The following is a 23,789-nucleotide window of genomic DNA, read 5'->3' on the forward strand; positions in this document are numbered from 1 at the left end:
GAGCATCTGTCCTGCTTCTGAGTATTTGATTGCACTTGAGCGCAGTGGCTCTGTAAAGGGACCATACAGCCTCTATAACAGAAAATATTAGTAGTGTAGAACTAAATAGTTTAAGTAGAAACAGATCTTCAGAACAATCAATCTATACACATGCCTGCCTTTGCCTAAGGGTCATAATTCTCAGGAACTGGGGAACACCCACTTTCTTCAGACTCTTTTTCCCACAGCCTCCCCAGGTGGCAGCCTATCTTTCCACACAGGGCCTGACAATTGAATGCCCACTCCTGACCTAGGAATGTCTTTTTAACTGTTTCCTGCTCTTTGAGCAATTTGTGCTCTGTGTTGGCAGAGCAGCAGTGTCACTCTGGCCTGGAGCCTGGAAGTATGTCATTGTCTGCAATGGCTTCCTCTTTTGTGGCTGTTGCGAGGTTCACAGATTCATAGCTCTCCAAATATCCTTATTCTTCCTCCCAGTATCGATTTATATCCATTAATTTCTGCATGAATCTCTGACAACTCACCACAGCTGGTGCACCTGCATGCTGATCAGGGTCTCACTGAAGTCTGTGGGAAATAGTGCAGGGAAAGCCTGAGCAGGAGGAAGCTACGCAGGAATTGCACCGTGAGAAATATGACTTGAACCAGGGATGAGGTGACAGAAGCAAGATGGTTTAGCTTAAATGTTGTTAGTTTCATGGATGGGAAGATAAAGAGACATTCAGGGCCAGTGGAGAAAAATTAAGAAGTTGACAAAAAATTGCCAGTGGCAATTAAAAGTTATTTTCCAACTGAATTAAAACTATTGTCCTTACCTCAAAGATATAACCTTTTATCTGTTTTTTCCAGATGTTGCAGTTTAAATGGTACTGATGTTCATATCAAAGCACATAGTTTTGCTCTTCTGGAAGGATTAGGTTATTTTAATTCTACATTCAATAAAATCCTAATTTAGTTGAATGATCAGTTTCCAGAAAGTAGACTTGCACACTCTAGAAACTGAAATTGATATCAATTTTCCTGGTTTATGATTTAGCCCTGTGGAAGGCTAATGATTGCCTTTCTCTCTATATTTCACCAGTCTGTGGACTTTTATAGATGCAGCTGTAGGTTTGTACAGTTCTCCGTGTTTCTAGTTTTAACATGGTCATAAACTAACCCTTCTAACAATGAGCCTTTGGTGTGCTACCTTTACATTTTTATAGGACATTTCTTGCTGAAGAAGCATATGTATAGGTCGTATTGGCCTCAGTGAGGCTCTGTTCAATCTCTTGAATCTTCCTGTGCAGAGAACAGGATGGGGGCCAGGAGACGGCAAACTGTCCCAAACCCACACAGTGAGTCAGTGATATGGTTGGAACTGGATCTGAGCGGCTGCTAGCTCTCAGCTTTGTCTTAAGTGCATTAGGGAGTAATGCTTCTCATCTTCTGCATTCCCGTTGGTATGAATAAATGGGCTCAAACTCCAAGGAATTTCACAAAAGCTCTCAAAAACTTAAGGACCACAACCATAGTGAGACCAGAACCTCTTACATAATCCTCGAAGAATGGGTAGCACAAGCTTAAGGTTATCATTTATGAGTCTCGAGGTTGTGGATCATTTTTTGAAATGTAATCGAAGCGACACAGAAGTCCTGACTACCTCCCTCATAGTGCGGTGTTGCAGCATTCTGCTGTTTGAAGCAGAGACAGCCTTTCTCCAAATCACTATTTCTCTAACTGAAGCAGCACAATTAAAGATGTTATGCTGACAGTGACATTTAACGGGACCTGCTTTTTAGTAAATAACCCCCATCGCTGCTTCGTTAGTGTTTCCATTCCATATAAGGATTTTTATTTTGAAGTAATGTGACACCCACAGAGAGCTGTGCTGTCTTATGACCTGGCATGTTAGATAAGCAATGGGTAATCTGTCCTGGAAGGGAGATGCTTAGATGGGACAAAGACTGGAACTAAAGTTTCCCTGACATTTCCTGAGAATAGCATCTGGATCTGTGTGAACTGGTTTGGTAAATATTTTTTTATGTTACATATGCTGTCATTTGCATGATGAGTAGTCTGAATACCTGCATATATTACATTGCTTCTGTAAAACAGTTATTTTGATAATCTCAACAGTACTTGTACAGTCCCTGGAATTTAATACTAATTTATTCCCAAGCAACATTTCATTTTCGTATTTAGATGATAACTACCAGTGAAGGGAGCCAGCTATAGTTGTACTTGAATAAAAGGAAATTATATAATAGACATGCTTTTTTATATCTGACCTTGTAAGAGTGACTTTTGATGAGTTGAAATGTGTCTGAGTGTTTGGAAATGATCATGGGAAAATGAACATCACAGCTATTTTTCCTCCTTTGGATGCAAGTAGAGAAGAAGCAAAGATAAATTTTGCATTTTAGGAGAAAGAAAGTGTCTTTGAATTTTACTGCACTCTGTATCATTCCCATAAGCTTCTATTTAAAGTTATCACCACATTTTGGCTGCCAATTTTACTGAATCCATTTAAATATGTTTTAAAGGTGAATTACTTGGCTGTTTGACATTTTTCTTCTATATTATGCTGCATCAATCTCTCTGATTTTCAGTCAGACAGAAAGTATTACAGCTTGAAAATAATAGATTTCAAAGCTTTTTTTGCCCCACCTGTGTATGTGAAGGTCTTCATACGTTAATAAAATATAAGGCCATCAAATGTAAAATCAGCTTGTTGGAAGTGCTAGAAAAGAACTGACGTTTAAATTAATTTTCGGAAGTAGAAATTTGAAACTTATGAAAAGAACAAGGTGTGTCTGGTGAAGCTGGATAAAGGAGAGATGAATGCGAAGGTGGTGGTTTTTTTTTAATGTGCTTAGCAGACCCAGATGGAATCTTATTTTCAAAATTTGGCCCTTACTACACATACAAAAAATATTAAAAAATAATAGTAACACAAAGTCTGATTCTCACATTGCCCTGTGTAGTCCCAGTGAAACAGCAGACATGCAAGTGGTCTGGAGATGAACTGCAAGGAACCAGACAGGGATATATCATTTCTTGAATATAATTTTACTGTTGTTTCTTTTTTCACTGTTGGATAATAATGAAAAGGCAGAGTAAGTGCCATCTCAAGTCTATATTGTTGGCAAAAGCAAGCCAATATAAGATTTACATTTTTATTTTCTACTTTCTAAACAATATTCTAATCTCTCAGAAAAAAAAAATTAGGAATTTATACATTTCACACTATTTAATGCCATCACATAGAAAGGGTCTGTGTAAGTGTTTGAAGCTTAGGGAATTCATAACTTAATCTGTGCTATCAGTGTTTCAATAATCGTGTGTGTTTGTAAGGTTGATCTTCAAAATGTGTAAAAATGGTGAAGAAACTTTTTACAATGTGCTGTTGAGCCTTCCAAAATGATTATGGTAGGCTTCCAGTCTGAGTATGGCCCTGTGCGTTTCACAGTTTGTTGCCTATCTGCTTGACAAAAAGGACGTTTATCTGCTCAAAAATGTGACATTTGGTGGCATTTCACAAGGCCCTAATTTGCTATTGTTTCCCAAGTCAGGAAGCAATAAGAAGCAGAGTCTCAGTTCTGCTTCTCTCTGTACATGCAGGCAGCTCCTCACTTTACATCGTTTATATGACCATGCCCAGGGGTTGTGTAAGCCTTGCCGCTCACCTTCAGCTTTGGAAAGAAAGATATGTGCTCGGTGATGTGCACCACCTTGGTTGTACCAATCATGTTTCAAGGAAATTTTCCATTCTTATCTTGTTAGAGAGTGAAGACTAGAAATTTAGCTTAAGCTATTTTGCCATTTTACATACAAGCAGAATTGGGTGAAAGGGAAGATAGCTTGATGAGAAACCTTATTTAAGCTGTAGTTGAAGTACTGAGGTCAGGAATGAACGAAGAATAATTTTTGAACAGTCAAAGAAAGAAAAGGAGCTTTCTTAGCAGTGTTTGGTATTAATACTCTGAAAGGTAAACTTCATGTCATCCAGGGTATTTTAAATTCTGATACAGTTGAATCTTCAACTACAGTAAGTACTGATTGCTTTTGTACCTAGAATTTACTCCAGGTGAGTTCTCATGAGAGTGGAGTAGAGGAGAATCACCTCCCTCGACCTGCTGGCCACGCACCTCTTCATGCAGCCCAGGACACGATTGGCTTTCTGGGCTGCAAGTGCGCACTGACAGCTCATGTTGAGCTTCTCATCCACCAGTACCCCCAAGTCCTTTTCTTCAGGGCTGCTCTCAAGCCAGTCACTGCCCAGCCTATATGGGTGCTTGGGATTGCCCCGACCGAGATGGAGCACCTTGCACTTGGTCTGGACAATTCTATGATTCTGTGTCTGTGCTTGTAAATGCTGGAGTCTGATAGTATGGCAACACCAGCCACAGGGTGCAAGTGCTATTTTGTGGAGTGTGGTAATGAAAACATGGGGAATCGAGTTATGCGCTTGTGTCCTCAGACCTATACTTTTCAGTTACATACTGCACTGTCTTTGGAAGTGGTTTTGGTCTACAGAAATATTTTTAAGTTTTGTCTCTCTTCAGAGTTAAAGAAGCAGAAGAAGTCTGCAGGCAAAAAAAGGGGAAGTCGCTATACAACATAAGACCAAAACATGACTCCGGAATTGTAAGTAAAATATGTAGCAATACTTCTGTTCCCATCACTCATTCTACCTTTTTCTCTTTGAATTTCATGGGTATGTTATTCTTGATGTACTTTTGTTGTTCTGTGGTTTGTTTTTTTTAATGTTTAACATTTTCATAAAGGTGTTAGATTACCAAACTTGAGTGCTATCTATGGATATTACTTTCCAAAAAAGATGTTAACACAAGCAAGAGCAATGTATTATTGCCCCACCCTGTCAGTATGTCTGCATCCCAGACAGTTTTGGTGTGGGATGCACCTAGGTGGCAGAAAGGCATTTCTAGAGTTCCGGTCTTCAAGCTTATTCAGTCTGTATTTGCTCTCTTTTCTACAGTTATAAAATGTAAAGAAGAATTGTGATAGGTACACATTTTGAAGCTGGATCCCTGTATCATATACTAATGACTTCTGTTCCACTGATCTGGATTTGTTTGGAGTAGAAACCCTAGAAAAAGATAATACTGTGCTCTCACCATTCGTCTGAAAACAGATAACTAATGATAGTAGAGAAGTAATTCTAGTCATTCAATCGAACTTTTTCATTATTATTGCCTAAGAATTGCTAGATTCCTGACTGAATTTACAGAAAATTAATATTCCTCTAGTGAAAAATTAATCTGGCAACTCACATTAAAATTATACCTGCAGCAACTGGACATCAATTATATTTATAAAATATTATAAGAGAATATTTTTTCATGGGTCTGTGCCCCATTCCATCAAACACCAGGAATGATTTAATTCTTTTGTGCTTTGGCTGTGTTACTGTGGCACATCCTGGAAATGAAGCAGGTGGTAATTTACTATATTCTAGCTAACATAATTTGACAAAGGAAGAAATAATATTGCATTTACTGTTTCTTATTCTGAATATTTAGAGAAAGTTGACTGTGGCTGGTACCATAAGAAATGTAAATGGAGTAACAACTTGGTTAGGAATGATGAACTAGATTTTATTTTATCCATTTTATTTGAAACCAGATCAAGATGTTATTTCAAAAAAAGATCCCAAATTAACATTGATTTGGATTTCTCTATTTCCCTTATGTCTTGCTGTATGTAAAGACAGATTTTTTAGAAAGAAACAACTATAGACTTGATTATTTCAATATCATTATTATTTGCACGGAAACCAGGACTATTAGGTTACTGAAAATCTGACAGAGTAAAAAAGGAAAGTAAACAAAAATATTTCACAAGCAGTCTGTAGCTGCAGTCTACTTCAGTTCTAGTTTCAGAGGAAAATTATTGTTAAGTCAATTCTACAGTATGTACAATTGAATGTTAGCCTATGTATTTCTGTAGTTTTCATATTTGTGTGAGGTGGTGTTATGTTTACTCAATTTTCTGCTTAATTTTATTTTTCAGAAAGCAAAGATAAGTATGAAAATCTGAGAGAAGAAAAGAAAAAGCCATTGTTACCTGGTTACCAAAACTCAACATGCCTGTGGGTGGGGAGTGAAGGGGAAGGAAATAACATCATCCTGATCATTTGCTTTCTTGACCTTTTTGAATTTGGTTTTTGTTCTCTAGAGTTTTCCACCAGTTGATGTGTTATTGTACATTCATTCACGAATGTAATCACTTTAATGGAGTGCCCAGCAATAGACTAGGTATGGACTTGAAACACCTTCCCTGTACTCTGTATCTCCTTTGCCACTCAAAAATGGTATTTTGTAAAGTATATGGTATATTACAAATAGACCAAGTCAACACGCATTAAAAGTAGCATCTGCATGGGTTCTGAACATGCTGCAAATTGCATTAAGTTGAACTTCATAAGAATGCTACAGTAAAACATTTCCATTCCTACTGGCAACATCTGTCTTAACACAAATACTTCATGGCACTGCACTTAGATTAGGGAAATCCTAGTGAATTGTTTGTATCCGTTTCATGTTGGCATTTGTAGTTTGTATTTTGAATCGTTCAGTGCTGTTTATACAGTATAATCAATGCTTTCCCAACTTGTTTGGTTGCCCTCCATGACTAAATATTTGTGGAACAAGATTTACTGTAACTATCTTTAAAATCAATAAGGCAGCATACTTTTACTTCATCTTTTGCCAGGTAGTGAATGCCAGTTGGTATGGGGGTCAGAAATCCAGCATTAAAAAGTAAAAAAAAAAATAATAAAATAATATATAGAGAAAAGAATAGAAAGGAATAAGTGAAAAGCAGGAAAATACAGAAAAGCACATAAGTATGAGAAGAGTATGAGATTTGGCTATTATAGTTTGTTAATATATAAAGCAGCTAATACTTTTACATGAACTTTAGAAGGTATAGTATAGTTTTAAACTGCTGATCACTTAAGTCAGACAGGCTTTTGGCCATGCTTTACAGTTAATTTAAAACTCCTTTAGTGTGCCATTAAAAGATCCACATGGGGTTTGACATTTATGGAAAACAGTAGCCAATTCTAGTGACAGAACATAGACTACCAACTAATCAGCATCAATTTCACACTTAACAGAATTGCAGACTTTTCCTTCCTAGTGTCCCTGACTAGGAAGTTAATGATTGAAATCTGTGATTTAGGGCTTCCATTTTAGACCACATGCTTAATTCCTATTTGCAAACCAGAATTTACTATATCAGTTTTGATCTGCTCAACCGATAACAACCCTCTCCTCCAGTCCTAACTTAAGAGCCCCAAACCAATCAGCCCAATTGATAACACTTTTCTTTCGAAGCGCACTTTTCCTGAAAGCAGTGTGTGCAGCTGATTTAGGTGCACACGCTCACAGCCTTGGAGCCTGAAAGACAGTGGGGTAAGGCAAATGAGCTCTAACGTGCTGGATTGGGTTATTCCCTGTCTGATGTAGCACAGCAAGAGACATACTAAAAGGTGTCCGGAGGCTAATATACCCTAGAGGGTGTCATAAAAGTAAGTGCGAAATATGACCTCAGGAATCTGTTATTCTTCACACATACCAAGCACTAGAAAAGATATGGTTTTTTCACTATGTGAAAAGCAAGTCACCTGTTGCTGACAAACCTGTGTGAAAATCTGTACTTTTAATAATTTGTAGCAGGGATATAAATTACCAAGAATGGAGTTCTAGAATTTTGTGTTACTATTTGGAGAAGTGAAAGGAAGAGATTATTTGCTGTTACAACTAATATATGGAAAAAAAACTTTAAAAAATAAAGCTATTTTAATGGCACTGATTCAAATCCATGTTTGTATTTATGTAAACAATAGTCTTTTCCTCTTAACTTTGCTCCTAAGTGCAAGGATAAAGTAGCATGTTTTCATTTGTAGCCTTCCTGTTCCCTTCAGTACCTACAGTATGTATATTACTATACTAAATGAAATAATAGATCATCTAACAAAGATCACTATGTGCAATACTGTATTTAGTGTTTCTATTTCAGATTTTTTAGAATGTTAATTTATATGAAAATAAAAGGAATAATAATGAAATAACTGCCTTTCTCTCTTCACTGCCAGGCTATGCTGTAGTTTGCTAGCAACCATTTGCTCCGTAAGCACCGCATCCCGCTCAGGCTCCTGTGATCAAGGAAAAGACTTTGAAGGGAGCAGTGGAAACAGGGCTTCTCTTTCCTTGCCTTTTGGAAGCACAGTGACCGTACTTCTCGGTTACGTGGATATATTACCTTTTCCCCAGGTGGCGGTAGTGAGGAGCCTCAGAGTCCTGCACCCAATCTGACTGTGTACCACTGCCTTCTGTGGCTTGCACAAGCCTTACAGGAGAGCGTTTGGCTCAGGTTTGGAACATGTTCCTACTAACGCTGCCTAGGTAACAGTCTCAAGCAATAGTTATTACGGCAAAACCATGCATTAGAGAATAGTATCTGCATATTATAATGACTAGATAGATAATGTTTTATATCGTTAAAGCATTGTCCATCAGCCTGGTAGGACTGTCACATCCAGGCATACTACCCTTTTCACTGGATCTACAGCATGGATGCTAAAAATTATTTGCAAACCTCTCTCTCAAAGAAGAGTGTCAAGGGCTGGCTGCAGCTGACCGTATCATGTTACGAGCCTAAGATACAAGCTGCTACATAGATTTTTTTTCTTCCATTTTACTTGGGCCCAGCCTATTTGGTTGAACATATGTCTCTTTTATATAGCTTCTCTTCAGACTGTTCTCAAACATCTATATGAAAGTAAAGTAACCCACTATGTGCAGCACCAAAGTTGAGCCACAGCACTCCCAGAATGGATTCCCAGCATAAGTTTCACTGCTGCTTTTTTTTTTCAGCTTTTACAGAATTCTGGACTAAGGTGCTTTTGTTTGCTTGCTTGGATGTGTTTAAACAGGGTGAATACCACACTGGTCTCCTCTACCCCTGTTTACTCCAACATCAAGCATGCTATGCTTTGAGTTGGCTGTAGTCCTACAGAGTTCTCATGGACAAAATTCTGAGCTTTTGCTGATCACCAACAACACACATCTCTTGCCATTATTTAAACAAATCTAGCAGCTAATTAAGGACTTCTGTACCTGAGCAGCAGATGTAACTTACTGAGACTAATGGATTTTTATGAGGAGCCAAGAAGATTCATGTTGTTTTGCTTGCAAATTAAAGCTTTTCAGAAGCATGGTACTTTGTCACGTATCATGACACAGCACTGGTTAGCATTTTTGTACCACCTTCTTCATCCCAGAGCATTTCCAAAACTCAGTTAAGTATTAACCAACAGTGTCAGTGGGAATACCATTAGTGACATTAGACTGACGTTTTTTCTTGCCCAGTTTTTCAGTGATCAGCTTAAAAAGTTGAAAGCAGTTATTAATTCCATTGAGAGAAGGTATGGAAAGCATTTGCATTGCAATTACTTTGTCGTGTACTCTAGGTTAATAAGCAAAGCTTATTCTGTGCCAATTCCATTATGTCAGTTACTTAAGTTACACCAATTTTAAACTGCTGTGGACAGAATAAGTGAAAACTGGTGGAGATAAGTTTTTCTGAAGGTAGTGTGAATAGGTCAGCAAAGAGAGGAGACAGAGAATCACACCCCACACCATTCAGGTCTGCCAATCAAATGGGATCCATATGACAGAACAGGTTTTCCAAGACATTATTCTGCTTATGACAGATCCATCTCTACTTGTGCTGTACCTGTCATTCATCCAACCTGCTTATAAAAGCACCAATGTTCACTGCGTCAAAAAGATAGTGTCTTTCTGAACATAAAGAGTCGCCATTGAGTCAGAACTGTTTTCTTATTTATTCCCAAATGAAACTCAAATTTAAGCTCTTAGAAATTTCATCACTCAACCCCAATTGGGGCACTGCCAGTGTGGTAGTTCCATGATGGCAGAACTCATACGTTACTGTTACCCTCCTTCATGTATCCCACAATATCACTCTGCTTCAAGAAATACTTGCTCAATCTGACCTAAAGTGTTTTTTTAATCTAGGCTGCGAGACTTGCCTTGCTCTGGGATTGCTTCCTGAAGGGGAGTGTTTTGGATTATTGCATGTGCCTCTGGTAGGGTGGTCCAGCAGTGGGGCAGCAAGAAGCTGGCAGAGCTGGAGTCTAGGCTGTATCACAAACAGCAGAGGTTCAGGTGCATGCTGGGCAATGAAGCTACCTGCAAAGCAGGAGAGTGGCTAAGAGACAGGTGGGAATGAAAGAGGGGTGTTGGAGGAGATGGCTGCCCAAGCTCCTTTTGAGCCAACTGACAGAGGCGCTTCTGAGTTCTGAGCGGAGGGCCCTGACCATGCTTAGGTAGCTAAAGCACAGCAAAATAGCAACTGCCAAAACTAAAAGCTCTTAAAAAAATATTTAAAAAAAAAGTCCTCAAAACCATTAAATTGATGAACCGTGAGGGAATTTGGGAAGGGAAGAGAGGGTGTCAGTTATAGTGCCATAAAGGACATAGTTGTCCCTGGCTAGTTTTGATCTAGGTGATCCTGCTGCTTTCAAGACCTATGACAGGCATCTCTGCTGGTCACATGGAGGCTTGTTCCTCAGTTTGAGAACTCCCTTTGCTCACTGAAGTATTCCTTCACAATCGTTTTGCGAGTTAGTTTTCTCTGAGTTGGAAAGAAAAAGGAAAAAAAAGACAACCCCAACACTACCCTACCTTTGAAGAGACATACAGCATACTCATTCACGTGCTGATAGCAACCATTAAACTTCCCCTATATCTTAAGATGCAGGTTTTTTTTTTCCCTTTGAGTAGTTTGGTGCCTGTTACATAAGGATCCAGCTATATTTTAAGCAAAGCCGCTTAGTTCAGGGTAACAATGACTTGTCTTATCGCAAACGATGCCAGCAGTTCAGCCAGTGGTTGTCTTCTTGTCAGTTAACCAAAAAACCAAAATTTGTGTATGCAGAATCAACTTCAGACTCTAGGATTAGTGTAATTTATTTTCTCCTCTTGCCTTGTGGGTACTTTTGAGGGGAGTGGGGGACAAGGGAAGAAGTGGCTAGGTTGTTCCCATGCTGTCAGAGCGAACCATCATTTGCCTGTATATGTGGAAGGATCAGAAGGAAGCCAGAGAATACACTGATTAGAAAGCAGTTGGACACAAGGTGTTGAAGCAAAGCCCGTACACTTGAATGCCATATAACCCTAGAGTAGCTTTATTATTTAATCTATAATTTAATAGTAGACCTATAAAATAATTACATTATACTTAAAGCATTTCTTCATTTTTTGTTTTCATTTATAAAACAAGAATTAAATACAGTTTTAACTATTACAAGCTCAACTCAGTTTTTACATAAACACAGCTCCTGGAAGGAGCTTTAAGCTGCAGCATATTCATATTGCAAACTGGTGAAAACCCAGGCACGGCATAGCTTAAAGATACGATTCTTGCACATTTTTCGAAACTGAAGTCACTAGCGTTCTAGTCCAAAATGCCTGTCTTTCTGTTCATTCCTTTCCAGCAGAGACTGAGATCCCTGGAGTCTTAGTAGACTATAGCTATTGCCACCTTCTCCCCCCGCCACCAACCCAACTCTCAAGCCTAGACTGAATGGTGCCCGTTCAGTGACTGGCACAGCGCCGGCAGCCTGGCAGTGACAGCCTCTGAAAGCAATCCCCGTGCAAGGAGTCTCCCCCTGCACTTCTGACATGCTGGAAGAGCACAGCAGATAAGCCACGGCCGTTCACGTAACAGGGCTAACAGACCTCACCAACCTCATCCTGCCCGTGCCAATCCCTGTAAACCTCTTGCGGAGCACTCCTGGAGCTCAGTCCCGAAAGCCTCTTAGAGCAGCCTGTCTCACATAATAGAGACCTGTGGCACCAAACCCTGGCTGGCAAGAGCACTAAGCACATTAACCCCTCGAAGCGACTGCATGTGAAGAGGCTGGCGGGAACAGGCTCCCACAGCAAGTCGGTTTCACTAGACACAGATGCTGAACTGTGAGACATGCATCAGAGAGTCGGCGTGTCATTTTTAATTTGTAGGCTTCAGGCAATTGAGCATGCATGGGCTTTGGTTTGGGGGAAGGGGCTGGTTTGTTTTGAGACACAAGATTTTTAATGCAGCTGGGAATAATACAGATCAGAACTGTAACAAACGGGATATACAGGACATGCTAAACTCCACCAGCTGAATAACAACATAGTATGATTTAAAATGAACTGCAAGTGTTCACCAACACTGATTATGTAGGACTCAGAAACTACGTGGACCACCAGTACTGTAGCAATTACAACTTACTCCCTCCCTGCTCCTACATCTGTGACGCATTCAAGCAGCACCGGCTGATGTCTTTGTCCTTTAACACTAACACATTAACACGGTTTCCGATCATGGGAGAGACACCACTCCCAACACATGATGATACTGATGCAGCTTTTGTATTCAGTCCAATAATGACCAAATTTTGTCCTTTGTGTGACAGTGCTTTTATACCTTAAGGGGAACATCGTTCCCTTAAGTGTTCTCAGCTCCTCTTCCCCTACCCTCCCACTTTCCCCTGACTGACCAGGCATAAATATAAGGTCATAAATGAATGTTGTCCTTTTTTTGGAGTAAGAAACACACATGAATCTAACACACAAAAACCTACTGAAAGCCTAGTTAAACCATGTCCATTTTAAGCCAGGCAGCTGACCTAGCAACCGACTCTCTTACTCAACATATTTTAATCTCTGGCATATTTTGCCACAAGAAAAATATACATGGCTAGGTCTATAATACTTTAAACAGCTGTTTACTATAGCTAGGTTACAAAATAAACACTGCTGCAGAGACCACGAGCTCGATATACTCTAACCACAACAGCATCAGAACCCACCCTCAGTCTGCTCTGTGGTCACTGTGGCTGACCCAGCACCTTGCCCTCTCCCCCTCGCCTCTTATCTACTCTTCAGAGAAGAGGCCAGGAACCGTTTGTCATTGCACAATCAGAGTCGTCTTAAGGAGATAAGCCTCATCAGAGAGTCTCACTTGCTTTTCGCACGTTACTTCTCATTATTCTCCCTCATCTGTGTCCCCCAGTCCTGGGCAGCAACCCAAGCACTTCCAATCTCCGGAGCAAAGCACAGGCCAGGCGTTCTCATCTTGTGGAGGGGACTGGAGTGTAGGGCAGAGGGCTTTACTCCACACAGTGGAAACATTTAATGCTGGATTCAGCCAACTGGTCACTTAGATGATCAATCCCAACTTCTGGGAGCCTGCTCCACTCCAGAAGATTTAATCGCCAGATGATATTGAAAAATGCAATGAAACTTTATGGAGACGTGACTAACACAGCCCACTAAAAAGCGTTATTCCAGTAGGCAAGGGACAAGGAGCCTTTCCTTGCTGGAGAGATGCCTCCTGAAAGACAACAAAACACAGAACAAAAGAAGAAACAAACCAACAAAATGGACAGTTTGCTCAGTGGGAGAGGAGCGGCAGCAGTAAATCTGATCACCCAGCAGTAGCTACACGCCTGCTCTCACAGTTTGCCTGAGTTGTTAAGATTCACAGACATGCACCGGCACTGCTTGACCTTCTGAATTTTCTTGAGTCGGAAAGGTGGGTCCAGCTCGGGGCACTCCAGCTGCACGGTCGAGGAGGTGACCTTGTGTGGCTTGCAGAAAGCACAGGACTGGAAGGACTCCTCCTCCTTTTTCACATGCCGGGGTATGTAGAAGGAGTTGCATTGCCCATAGCAGAAGCGGTTGATGATGGTGCGGCTTACGCAGCCCTCCTCGCTGACAGTCTGCCGCAGGGGCTGCGTCTTGCACCAGTCGCTCTTGAGGTACTTCCTCTCGGTGACCACGAGGGCCTCCTGGCTGGAGGCCAGCACCTCCTTATTCAGCTGCTGCCTCCGCTCCGAGTGGTTGCTGCTGCTGTCTTTGTACGGGGAGGGAATGGCTCCAGCAGGACGGTTCTTCCTGCTGTCTGTTACTCGAACCAGCACTGCCATCAGAAAAAGGGACAAGGCGACTTTCCAAATCATCCTGCAATGGCAATACAAGGAGCTGTTAGGAGAGACACACTTTCAAACCGCAAAACTGTAATGGCACTGAAGTTCATGCATGCGTTTAGAAGAAGTGGAGATCTTAACCGCCTTTGTAATCCCACCACTTTTCCCAGGAGATGAGCTCTACTCTAGAGTGATTCTTTACCATGAAGAGCACAGGCCCTGTGAAAAGCCACATCACTCCTCTGGCCCCCACCCCTCCTCAAGTTCTGTGACTACTCATTTTTCCCCCACAGTGATCACTGCTTTGATCGCTGAAGCAATGATTTTACAGAAGCTTCAGCCAGCAAGGTTCCTTCCTTTTATGTGAAATCCTGGGCCAAACAGCCAGGCAAACTCCTGGCTAGTGAGGACTCAGGAGACTCCTGCCAATACGGTGACAGCTGATTTGGGGACAGCAGGGGTGAGAGGAAGGGAATACCAGGTTAAACAAGGTGAACTCCCTCCCGCCTGTCTCTCCAGCCCCTGAGTCCCTCCCCAGCCTCGTTCCACACAGAAGTAGCGAGAGGTGTCCAAAAGTGCACTTCTATTATTTTAAATTGCTTCTGAAGTTTCTTGAGGCTTTTATGGCACTTACAGGCTTGAGTTTGTTGTCTTTGTGGGAGGCCGAAAACTTGATGGATTTATTCTTGCAGTGAGAGGAAATGCTTAAACACAACTTTGAGGACTTCATTACTGCAATGCCTCTTAGGCAAATGCTTTAAGAAGGTTTGTAAACAGGAGAGAATTCAATATTTATTTTCCATGTTATGGAACAGAGTAGAGCATAAGCCAGTTGCTAAGTTAAAATAGTCAGCCAGTTGGCAAAAGTATTCTTTCCTGTGGTTGTCTATTAGGATTTCTTGTTCTGTGGAGCATCTCTTACCAGCTCTTGGATTTTCATCAACCACTTGTCCAATTCATTTTAGTAATGTGTCTCAATGTGCTTCCAGGATATCAGAACAGACGTACTAAATTTCCTCATAAAGTCAATGCTCACCAGTAAACTGGCACAACTCATTTGACAGTTCATTTCATGTCATTCTCCCTGGCAAGGGAGAACAGAGGGTCTCTAGGGTGCCAGAAGTGAGTGCAGCCCAGAAGCTTCCTGTTCAGAGGCAAAGACGATTCAAATCTTTCTCGAAGTGCTCTGCTCACCTTTGTTCTTAGTGGACTTTATTCTTATAATAGCATGCAGAAAAAAGACTCATCTCTCTTTTCCCAGTAAAGCTTCAAAATCTTTCCAAGTGATAAAACTTCTTTTCCCTTTAGGGTGACGCCAAGACCAAAAAAAATGCCATCACATCAGTAAATATAGGTAAGTCTACTACTATAGACACTTGAGATGTTGCATAGGTACTCCTAGCACAAAACCACACCGTTTTCCATCAACAGATCAAAAACATATTTGTGGCAAAGATGCAAGAGAAGATGACAACAGCAGTAACGAGTACTTCTCACCTAACAAAGCAGACATGATGTATTTAACCTCTACAGAGATAAAGAGAAGCAACTCCTGTAGTAGACTAGGTGAGATAACTTCCCTTTAAGTGATCTTCTAAGTAAGTTTACGAGTTTTCCGTGTCAGACTGACTGAAATTCTAAGGCGATAAGTCTGAAGTGCTGAAGGAAAGTGGTAATCCTAAGGCTGAGAACAGAAGATGTTCTGATGCAGTTAAATTTCACCAGATTGTGTGCTTGGAACAGAACTATCTTTAAACATAAACCAGTATTTCTAAAATTCAAATAAGCTCATTCATCTGCAACCATGCCCACTGACACTCATTATAGCAATGGGTACTTTAAATCAGTGGCCTATTTTCACACTGCTTAGCATTCAACACACAAGTCCAGATGTTTTGTCCAGAGTCTTTAAATGAAGCAAGACTAGATTTGGCTCTGCTCACAGGTATCATCGCCAAGACCATTGGATGTCAACCTACTAAGCCAGGCCAAAATCTAATCAGGTAATTAGTTTCAGTTGAATATAGTGTTCCACGCTCCCTTTCAAACTGTTTTCATGTTATTCAGCACTGATGGCTACATTTCAGTGGTGGATACAACAACTGATCCCCACTGCTTTGTGTTTTATGAAGAAAGGTAAAAAAAAAACCACCAGGATTTACAAGCCTACATCTAGAAAAAGAGAGGTGAGCTCTCCACAAGATGCACTTATGCCAACATTCCTCAAGCATACTCTTCTACTCTTCTCTTGAAAGGCAAGCCCACAAAGAAATTGTGATAACTCTCCTTCTCCCTTTTCAGCAGGGACATTGCCCGTCCAGTTTCATTTCTCTGATCCTGACAGGAAGAAGGACAGTATAGATCCAGAGACACATCAGAAGGAGACATGCACACACCCCTTCTTCTTTACTTCAGGAAGCCTTGTCTTAACTACACCCAGCCTTTCTCATCACAAAAAATGCAAGTTGAAACCATTTCTTCCCTTCTGTGTCGAGGATGGGGTCAAGTAGAAATCCTATGTAGGAATTCAAGAAAGCTGTCAGAGAGCTAACTTATATAGAGAGAAATATTATAGTTCTAATTACTGAGGTAGTTTTATGCAGGCATGGAGAGCCATTCAACAGAGTAAGTCGGATTTATTTAGTTAGTCTACGTTTATAGCTAACAAAGCATTATTAATCAAAGCCACTATTGTAAGGTTATAAACCAAATGCTGTAGTACCTGTTAGCAAGTACTTCTACAGACCGGTAGGAACATACCACCTGTTTCTGTCATTGATCCTTATCAAACCTGAACCTTAGAATGTTTACATAACAGAATAATAATCTATTTTACACTAGCAGGTCAAATGTGTATCCTGTCAGGTCGTGGAATTTCTAATCACAGGGTTGCCCCTTAGTAGCCTGCAAATCACCCCTTTCTAAGCCCTGGCACACAAACCCCCTATTCAAGCAAGTAAGGGTGCAAACAAGGTCACCTGGTGCCAGCAACATGCCAAGGACTACATATGTTTTCAGTGCTCACATGCAAGGAGAAGAGAAAGCTCAGTATTCTCAGAGAAACAGAGCATTTTGGTAAACTCAGTCTGAACACAAAGCAGGATGGTGAATACTGTCTGTCTGCAGACAAAGCGGGATGAGAAGAAACACAAAACGTACCGGAGAAGAAACTGGTTTCTGCCAAGAGCAAGGCAGTTCTGTCCTACTTAGATGTCACAGAAAAGAAGAGCATGTGGCTGAGACCAGGCAAGTGAGAACTGCCTCAAGAGACCAACACCTCTAAGACTCACACAAAGGCCAGCCTGGGCCCACCGCTCCTGTGACACTTGGGGTGTGCCCATGGTAGAGCCAGTGGAAGCTCCCGGGTGACAGTTTTCAGCTTCTTCGAATGTTGTTACCAGCTGCTGCCAGTTCCCCCCACGCCTTTTTTCCAGTGCGTGAGCTGGTGCAGAAAATAACTTAACCTTAGCCGGGACACCAAACAAGGCCTATCTGCATTTACATTTCACATGCTAAGTTTTTATCTCTTTGAGATAAGGAAATCAACATCAAGCATGACTTCATTAACTCATCAAACCCATCATGCTGGAGCTGGGCTATCAGGGTACCCAGGAGTGTAAAATATCCTTGGCCACGCAGGCAAGAATGCCAGGATCCAGCCCTGTAATTCAGAGAGGTCAGGACACTCAGCTAGGAGGTGAAGACCCAGGATCACTGTGTCGGCCCTCAGCTTTATTTCTTGTTTGTATCCAATTACTGTGTAACATAAAATATCTACCAAGGCAGGCTCCCTCTTGCATACCGACCTTCTGGCCCTATAACTCATGCATTCTTGAAAGCAATCCAACTTCGGAGCAGGACAGGCACCAGTATAACCCCCAAAATAGCCTATAGTTTTGTGGTTAGGACACTTCTCTGGGAATCAGGGTACTGGATTTGACCTTAGAATTCAAGTGCATCGTTTTTGGAGAAGCAGGTGCTATTGCCTGAAAGGCAGGGCAGGAGATAATAGCAGCACCCATCTGTGCTGAGCTGCATCCACCGTTTCCTCTGGTTTTCAAAGGTGTGGTTGCAGTTTCTAGGCTCAGGATGCAGCTTCTGGCTAGAAATTCCAGTTTTGTAGATCAGCCTGCGCCAGGGCTGCAGGTGGACAGAAAGAGAGAGGGATGTGCTGTGATATTTTACTTTAGCCACTCAAGAAATCAGCAGGTGCCAGACCCATTTGTTTGTTTAACATGCAACATCTACAAAGCACTCGGCATTATCAGCATTCCTGGAAGCATCCATCTCACTGGTACAGATATGTCACATAATCATCTCCTCTCCACCAAGCCTTCCTGGAAGGGTTTTCAGAAAAAAATAAAGCCACAGCCAATAGTTTAAAAGAAAAAGATATATCTGCAAAACCTGTCCACCAGTCTAGCTTAGTCACAGGATAGATTTGGCCTTTAAATACACGTGGAAGATTTACTCCTATGAAACTCTCCTATAGCCATCAAAAGCACCACAAGAGCGCATCAGTGGGACGATGATAAATTCAGTGATACTTTACTTCTTTGAAAATTTTCAATTTAAATAACAACTGAAGAGTTTGGCTATGAAAATAGTTTCTCTTCAACCACCAGCAAAAGGCAGTAATTACAGGCTAGCTTAAATAAGGTATGGTTCTGTGTGGCACAGTACGTACACAGTCACATTGGACCACTTGCATCACTCTGACAGTTTCCACTCTGCAGACTTCAGAAACACAAGAGGTCTCCTTTGGGATCAGCTATTCAGCTCACCGAGGGAATCCCCGTTACCAAAAAATTTTCCACTCCTCGCTTACTTCCATATTAGACCTAGTGACAAACAGAGTCTGTATAAACCAGTCGCACATATATTAATGTAAGAACACTGTGTACATGGTCAGTTCTCAGCATCTAAGATGGGACACAAGAAGTGTTCCTTGAAGACAAGCCAGGCAATAACTTTTCAAAGAACTAAAACTTGGCTTTAGCAGCAGATGCAAGAAGCCAGGAAATAGCAGATTCTCTACCAGGAAGCCAAAAATGCTATTTATTTAATTTATTAATGGTTAGGCATGATTCTAATGGTATAATGTTCAAATAGGGATTATACAAATCAGGCATCTTTGTGCCAGGGAGGCATTTGGTGCTAACTTCTCCCTTTTAAGTACCCTTTGGAAACTATTGCTCCTGTTTCTCAACAATGTCAGCAATAACTGAACTGTACTATATCTTTCTTTTTGCAGAGCCATGGGCCTCTTAGTAAATCATTCCATCATTAATAGATTCTCATGATTAAATTGCCAAGATTGAGGTCAGCCACAACAACAAACCATGTAGGAGGAGGGGATGGGGGACAATCAAACGTTCAAAAAAACCTCAGACTACCCAGTACTGCAGCTAGAATGTGTTATTCAGATACAAAATCATCGCATTTTAGCAGAGGAGTTACCATGTAGTAGGAATACAAAGCATCACTTTTTAAAACCACTGCACGCAACACCAAAGGGACTAATTGTTTAAAAAACAATAATTAATGCCACTACAAGCACAAGTTTTTCCATTCCTGCCCTCGAAGAACCTTCTATAGTGATTTGAGAGAAAGCTATTTCATTGCATCACAGCCCTAGCAGTAGGTGGTAGAGGGAGAAAACATTTCCTTCAGACTCAATAAACTCCTTGTACTCCCCGCTGACTGCCTTGGATGGAGATTGTTCTCCTTTCCATCCTTCTCTCTCCCTCCCATCAAGCAAATCCATCCTTGTCTCTCCCTCACGCCAACATCTCTGCCCTGGAGAGGCCCAAGCATGCCTATGGGGAACACTGTGAAACTATGAAGTAAACAGGGAAGGTCTGCCTGCAGGGTGGACACCATGGGAAGCGTATGGTACTCTCCAGGCTCTTGTTCTGGTTTTGAAAGGTGAAAGTGGGGTTGGGTTTCACTGATGGCAGCCCACACTCCACAGGAGAGGATGGCATTTCCCCCATAATGCCAGAACTTAGAAGTTCTAACTGTCAAGACAGTTCCTGAAGACACTGAATTTAAAATATTACAAAAATAGAGTACATCATAGACAAAACCATTTTGGGACAGTCTATGCTAAAATAAAGCTGGCTGAAAGCAACTCAGAGCATGTTGCTTCATACTAATTTCAGCTGTCACTGCAAATTTTCTACGATCAAGAGCTTTATCTTGAATTTTTTTCTGAAGAGGCTGGGGGTTTAGATGAATTTGTGGTCTGTACACAAAAATATAAGAGCAACCAAGGACTCAGTCAATTACTACCATCATATGCAGCAATGTGTAATGTGTCAGATATGTTACTTTTAGGACAGGAGCAATTACAAATAAAACTTGAGGGTAAAATCATCCTTGGAACTAAATCAAATCAGTTTGAATGATGGGTTCTTTCCTTCATATTCTGTCCTCTATCTTTCTTATCTACCTTTATTGCCTCCAGAAACTTATATCCATTGAAACATTCCTTCTTTCAGGAAATTCAGACAAGTTCATTTGAAACAAGTTAGAATACACCTGCTCGCTTGATCAGAGTTAAGAGATCACATTGCTCCAATGCTCCTCTTCACAGTGACATCTTGCCAGGAATTATATGGATTTAAATACTATGGTATTAGACTCTCCACAGGCTGAATCCTTCCTATCTTGCATAGCTTCTAAACCTGTGCTTCACTTTGTTTTTTCAATTAGTATTACTACAAGACAAATTGAGAGAAGTTTCTCATTTTTTAAAGCCAGAACAGGGAGTTTGTGAGGAAAGTCACTGAATATTTCATTAGCTGAGATATCAGTTTTTATCTACTACATCCAAGATGTGAACTAGAGTTCCAGGAGACTGGAGGGGGGGAGGAAAGTATCAGTGATTGGTGCAGGCAGCCTTGATCATTTTCTTTGAGAAACACAACAAATGCCAATTCTTCCCCAAAAAACCCTCAAACACATATAATAAACACAGTTACTAAGGCAATCACCCAACTAGAAGAAAATAGTTAAGGAAAGCATGGTTAGGGTTTTTTAAGGCTAAATGTTAGTTATGTAATACTGGGAAGCAAGACATTATCAACTTCATATTACTTTGTATTTATCCAAAGATTTGATTCCACAACTGTGTCAGCATTTATCATTTTAACATAGGAAAAGTAAAATAAAGAGGAGGAAGAAAAGCTGCAAGAAATGTAACAGCTAAGCCATTCTACAGGAGCTCTGTAATGCAGCAATGCCATCCTTAGGGGAACATGAACACACATAGCTCTGACTGAATACTAACAGGTAACCAGAAAAAGGCTTTTTTTTATATATATATATATACTGTTATGATTAAAACTCCTGAATTTTGTTGCAATTTCAGCTTCAGGAACTTGTGGTTTTAGAGCCAACCACAGACAAATATCTGCCTGGTGAGCACATGTGAATTGTCCCAAGCAGAGTGAGATGTCCTACTCAGAAGTGTCTGGGTAGTCATCAGTACTGGCAGCACATGCAACACTGGGGAAAAAAGGGGGAGTGGGAGGAGGAAAAAACCCACAAAATAAAACCAGATTTTTGCTTGCCGTCCATGAGGTTGATTTTCTTTCTCCCAACCTGGTTTTGGAGAATGTTACAGTCAGAGGGTGGGAGGAATAAATAAAAGAAAACTCCTTGGATACAAGTAGTACAGCTTTTTGGAAAGGACTGAAGTTAGTTCTATCAATCTAAAAAACATCTCTTTGCAAGAGTGAACCAGGTTGAAAAGATACTTGTTCTCCTTCTCAGTGTTCCTCAGCTTTTCAGCACGAGATAAAGAAGCCCAAACAGGCAAGTCAGTTTTGTCTGCACATGAACATTTTGTCCAGCAAGCAATAATAGTCTACATTTAACTTTATTCTGTGCAGAAGGCAGCTGGTACACTCCCATTTGGCAGCATTTCATTCAGGAGAAAACAGCAGACTTCTGCCCTTGGGAAACTAAAAACTAAATCAGTGGGAAGCGGTGACTTGAGCAAATGTCTTCATTTGTGACCATCCCTCAGCCTGTTGGAAAGAAGGGAAGTCAACACAAGAATGGGGAAAGTTCAGCATTTAAATACAATAGCTTATTTCATTGCTTCCTCACTGGAGAATCGATCCTACAAAAGACTCTTTTGCAATGAGTAGTCTCCATTATATTTCTGTTGTTTGCATTACAACAGAACATAGAAAACTCATCCAAAAACAGTGCCTGACTAAGCAACACAACTTCAAATGTTTGTAGACTAACTTGGTGAGCAACATATGGTAGACCAGAACTGAGCACAGAGGGGAAGTGAATGAGTGGAGGTCAAAAATTAACTGAGAATGGACTATTTCCAACGTCTTTCACTGCATGGCACCAATGCTGGTTTTTGCTGATCAATTCAGATTTGTTGCCCTTAGGCAGGCTTTTCTTCAAAACATTTAACTTCTGTATAGGAAAACAGCTCTGTATGAGAATTTCCAGTACAGTTTCCCTGAGTTTTGATGGAACAGAGATGGAATTAGGAGATTTATTGCTTTGTAGCTTCAAACAATGCACCACTTCGAGAGCACATGGCTCTAGCTCACAGTAAGGGAGAAGACCATTAGTCTTCAATATATGTGCATTACTGTACTTGCATCATTCCCAGAAGGGGGCATTTGGATGAGATCTGTTCTAGAAGAAAACAGGCGTGTACAATAAAGCATCATGACAGTGCTCAAAAGAATTTCTGCTTGCTTCCCTTAATGGTCAGAAGAATGCAATTCTAAAAATCAATAGGTAGCATGTAATCTTGTATATGAGAAACACTAGATTAATCAACAGAGAAGTAACATTTAAATTTTCCAGATTTTCTGGTAGATTCAGGTACTTCTTTCAGCGTCTCTGTTCAAAATGCTATTCTCAGTTACTGTATTATGACTCCCCAGTACTCATGGTCCTTTTTGAAGTATCTAAAATATTATTGATGGTCTACTGTTATAGTATGAATTTCTATAAGCCAATATCCTATTTATAGAGCTGAAATACAGATGGTTCAAATAAGAATGGCTCTTATCTCAGTATCCTACAAGATAGTCTTTCTAACAGGTAGTACACAAATTCCCATACACACAAAATTACAGCTACGTATCCATTACCTTCCTGTATGTCGCTTGCAAGAATCATTGCAGTTGTATTTTCATAAAGTTGTCCTACAAATGGCATAGATTTATTGCTTTAAGAGTTTTTCATTTACATTGCTAACAAGCAAATAAGTATTAAGCCCATTTAGCCTAGGTCTCTGCCATGCAAACATGTAAATAAATGCCTAAACATGTAACTAAACAGAATGATTAATTTCAGAGAGAAGCATTTTTTGCCTCAGTGAGGCTGAATCCTCTCATCGTTTTTTTTTACTGTCTTTTCTTTGGTTAATAAGCAACATGCAACTACACATCTGACTGTTCCTCACAATAACATTTTTTAATTCAATGACCAAATTTTAAACAAGTTGGACAGCCAGGCAGCTTTGAAACTCTCACTGCATTACACTAAGTGTGTTTTCTCCTAGGGTATACTGGAAGGCATGAACAGTATTTCAGGAAAGGGTAAGTGAGGGACACAAGTCAAGGATATTACAGTTTGATACTACAGCAGGTGAGAGTAGTAAAGGGGACGTTTCGGGTTTCTGTGGCAGACTGGCACACCCAGCACATCCATAGAAAACCAGAGTTCAGAAGCTCTAATGTTCATGTGTAATACAAGACACCTGGGAGAAACAGTGGGTCACCTCAAAGTTTTT

At 40.6% G+C, this 23,789-nt stretch overlaps 1 protein-coding gene across 1 annotated transcript; it reads right to left on the reverse strand.

Annotated features, from left to right (window-relative positions):
• Nucleotides 1–13,534: 13,534 nt before the first annotated feature.
• On the reverse strand, nt 13,535–14,041 carry GREM2 (gremlin 2, DAN family BMP antagonist). Its single transcript, XM_009866161.1, has one exon. It carries the CDS (start codon nt 14,039–14,041, stop codon nt 13,535–13,537), a length of 507 nt encoding a protein of 168 aa, XP_009864463.1.
• Between the last annotated feature and the right edge of the window lie 9,748 nt (nt 14,042–23,789).

Source organism: Apaloderma vittatum, unplaced genomic scaffold, assembly GCF_000703405.1.
Source record: "Apaloderma vittatum isolate BGI_N311 unplaced genomic scaffold, ASM70340v1 scaffold4583, whole genome shotgun sequence".
Lineage (NCBI taxonomy): Eukaryota > Metazoa > Chordata > Aves > Trogoniformes > Trogonidae > Apaloderma > Apaloderma vittatum.